The sequence below is a fragment of the Salvelinus namaycush genome, unplaced genomic scaffold, assembly GCF_016432855.1.
Source record: "Salvelinus namaycush isolate Seneca unplaced genomic scaffold, SaNama_1.0 Scaffold2253, whole genome shotgun sequence".
Classification (NCBI taxonomy): Eukaryota; Metazoa; Chordata; class Actinopteri; order Salmoniformes; family Salmonidae; genus Salvelinus; species Salvelinus namaycush.
The window spans coordinates 27,501-31,278 of NW_024059068.1; the positions used below are offsets into that span (position 1 = coordinate 27,501).

Sequence of the window (3,778 nt, forward strand, 5' to 3'; positions counted from 1 at the left end):
TCTATATAGGGGTTTAACTTCAGTCCATAGGGTCCTGGTTAAAGAAGTGTACTATATATGGGTTTAACTTCAGTCCATAGGCTCCTGGTTAAAGAAGTGTACTATATATGGGTTTAACTTCAGTCCATAGGGTCCTGGTTAAAGAAGTGTTCTATATAGGTGTTTAACTTCAGTCCATAGGGTCCTGGTTAAAAGAAGTGTACTATATATGGGTTTAACTTCAGTCCATAGGGCCCTGGTTAAAGAAGTGTACTATATATGGGTTTAACTTCAGTCCATAGGGCCCTGGTTAAAAGAAGTGTACTATATAGGTGTTTAAAACCTTTTCTCAATAGGGGGTGCTGTTTGCACTTTGTAATAATTTCGTTCCCAAATTAAACTGCCTCGTACTCAATTCTTGCTCGTACAATATGCATATTATTATTACTATTGGATAGAAAACACTCTCTAGTTTCTAAAACCGTTTGAATTATATCTGTGAGTAAAACAGAACTCGAGTTGGAGCAATTTTCCTATGAGGAAGTGAGAAATCTGAAATCTGCAGGCTGTTCTGAGGTCGGTTTATTAATTTGCATGTATTCTATTGGTTGAGATGCACTGCATACGCCTTCCCCTGGATGTCAGCAAATAGTGAGAATTGGAATGGAGTTGCTAGGCAGATCTGAGGCCTTATAAATGGGCTGGCAACGTGGTGTCCCCTCTTTTTTCCCTTCGCCATGACGCAAGACAGACCTCAGGATGGCGTTCTAGAAAGCTCCCGTTATAGGCCTTAGATATATCCGGCTCTGATTTTATTCGATATAGGTGTTAAAGACATCATAATGTTGTTATTTTAAACCGAGTTATATCAGTTTATATCAGTATATTGCGATTTTCGGGTATTTATTTGTGCTGCGTTCTAGGGAGTTAGGCACGTCTGGCCCACATGGCTAATGTTTACTGCTAATTCCAAAGTTGAAGGCGACAATCTACAACCGAGCAACGATTCTTTTGGAAAAAGGACAACTTGCCCAAGATTCTGATGGGAGCTCATCAAAAAGTAAGAACTATTTATGATGTTAATTCGTTGTTCTGTTGAAAAATGTAAAACTCATGTTCCGCCATTAATTTCGGTGCGGTCTCGCTTTAACGCACGCTGTATGTCGTAGTAACGTTAATTTTAAAAATCTAACACAGCGATTGCATTAAGAACTAATGTATCTTTCATTTGCTGTCCAACCTGTATTTTTTAGTCAAGTTTAGGATTAGTTACTGATTAGATTAGGTGCCTCTCCCAAGATTTCTCCCGACATATTGTTGGCAGCTTGGCTACTATTCTCATTGTATAACCACGATTTGTGCCGCTAAATATGCACATTTTCGAACAAACTCTATATGTATTGTGTAATATGATGTTATAGGACTGTCATCTGAAGAAGTTTGAGAAGGTTAGTGAAAAAATTAATATCTTTTGCTGGTTTATTCGTTATCGCTATTGTTGGCTTGAATCAATGCTGTTGTGTGGTTGGCTATTGTAGTAAGCTAATATAATGCTATATTGTGTTTTCGCTGTAAAACACTTAAAAAATCTGAAATATTGGCTGGATTCACAAGATCTTTGTCTTTCATTTGCTGTACGCTGTGTATTTTTCAGAAATGTTTTATGATGAGTATTTAGGTAATTCACGTTGGTCTCTGTAGTTATTCTAGTTGCTTTGGTGAGAGTTGTGATGGTGGCTGCAATGGTAAACTATGATTTATACCTGAAATATGCACATTTTTCTAACAAAACATATGCTATACAATAAATATGTTATCAGACTGTCATCTGATGAAGTTGTTTCTTGGTTAGTGGCTATTTATATCTTTATTTGGTCGAAATTGTGATAGCTACCTATGCAGGAAAAAAATGGTGGGAAAAAAAGTTGTGTCTTTTGCTATCGTGGTTAGCTAATAGATCTACATATTGTGTCTTCCCTGTAAAACATTTTAAAAATCAGAAATGATGGCTGGATTCACAAGATGTGTATCTTTCATCTGGTGTCTTGGACTTGTGATTTAATGATATTTAGATGCTAGTATTTACTTGTGACGCTATGCTAGGCTATGCTAGTCAGCTTTTTTACTGATGGGGGTGCTCCCGGATCCGGGATTGTGTGCAAGTAGAAGTTAACTTCAGTCCATAGGGTCCTGGTTAAAAGAAGTGTACTATATAGGGGTTTAACTTCAGTCCATAGGGTCCTGGTTAAAAGAAGTGTACTATATAGATGTTTAACTTCAGTCCATAGGGTCCTGGTTAAAGAAGTGTACTATATAGGGGTTTAACTTCAGTCCATAGGGTCCTGGTTAAAAGAAGTGTACTATATAGGGGTTTAACTTCAGTCCATAGGGTCCTGGTTAAAAGAAGTGTACTATATAGGGGTTTAACTTCAGTCCATAGGGCCCTGGTTAAAAGAAGTGCTCTATATAGGTGCTGTTTGAGACGTGACCCAGGGTTTATTTCTGTCCTCTGTCCAGGGGGGTAAGATCCCGGTCCGTTGGACAGCTCCCGAGGCCATCACCTACAGGAAGTTCTCTTCAGCCTCCGACGTCTGGAGCTACGGCATCGTCATGTGGGAAGTGATGTCGTACGGGGAGAGACCTTACTGGGAGATGTCCAATCAGGATGTGAGTTCTAATGTTCTGTTATTCCCTCTTGTCCAATCAGGATGTGAGTTCTAATGTTCTGTTTTTCCCTCTTGTCAAATCAGGATATGAGTTATGGTGTTCTATTGCCAAACCCCAAATGGACCCCTAGTCCCTCTGAGAGGATGTGACAGGTTTTAGCGTTATGGTAATAGTAGATTTATCTTGCTCTCTGATAGGCTAGGTGGAAGTTTCATCATCATGGAACTCTATATGGTCACTCCATGCTGACAAGTTCTGAGTGAAAAGATGTTCGCCTTTGCCCTTTGACCTGTGACCTCTTCCCTGTCAGGTGATCCTGTCTATAGAGGAGGGTTCCTGTCTCCCCGTCCCCATGGACTGTCCTGTGGTTCTATATTACAGGTGATCCTGTCTATAGAGGAGGGTTACCGTCTCCCCGTCCCCATGGACTGTCCTGTGGTTCTATATTACAGGTGATCCTGTCTATAGAGGAGGGTTACCGTCTCCCCGTCCCCATGGACTGTCCTGTGGTTCTATATTACAGGTGATCCTGTCTATAGAGGAGGGTTACCGTCTCCCCGTCCCCATGGACTGTCCTGTGGTTCTATATTACAGGTGATCCTGTCTATAGAGGAGGGTTACCGTCTCCCCGTCCCCATGGACTGTCCTGGGGTTCTACACCAGTTGATGCTCCACTGCTGGCAGAAGGAGAGAGGGCAGAGACCTCACTTCAACAGCGTGGTCTCCTTCCTGGATAAACTCATCAGGAACCCCAGTAGTCTACTGACTCTGGTGGACAACAGGTAAACCCTGACCCCTACCATATTACCCTTACCTTGACCCTAACGTCTGACCCTTACCCCTAACCTCTGGACCCAAACCTCTGGACCCTAACTTCTGACCCTTACCCTTAACCCCTGACCCTAACCTCTGGACCCTAACCTCTTACCCTGACCGCTGACCCTATTCTCTGAACCTAACCTCTGACCCTGACCCCTGACCTTTAGCCCTGACCCTAAACCCTGAGCCTAAACCCTGACCACTCACTTCTGACACTAACGTCTGACCCTGACCCCTAACCTTGATCCCTGACCCTAACCTCTGACCCTGACCCCTGATCCCTAACTTCTGACCCTAACCGCTGACCCTAACC

General features: G+C 42.3%; 1 protein-coding gene across 1 annotated transcript in view; it reads left to right on the top strand.

Moving 5' to 3' along the window:
* Positions 1-3,428, top strand: part of LOC120038572 (ephrin type-A receptor 6-like) — a gene marked incomplete at both ends in the record, with an annotated part of 27,858 nt that extends 24,430 nt beyond the window's left edge. The window contains 2 exon segments of the mRNA XM_038984266.1: positions 2,497-2,646; positions 3,241-3,428. Coding sequence (XP_038840194.1) covers positions 2,497-2,646; positions 3,241-3,428 — 338 coding nt within the window.
* Positions 3,429-3,778: the final 350 nt, after the last annotated feature.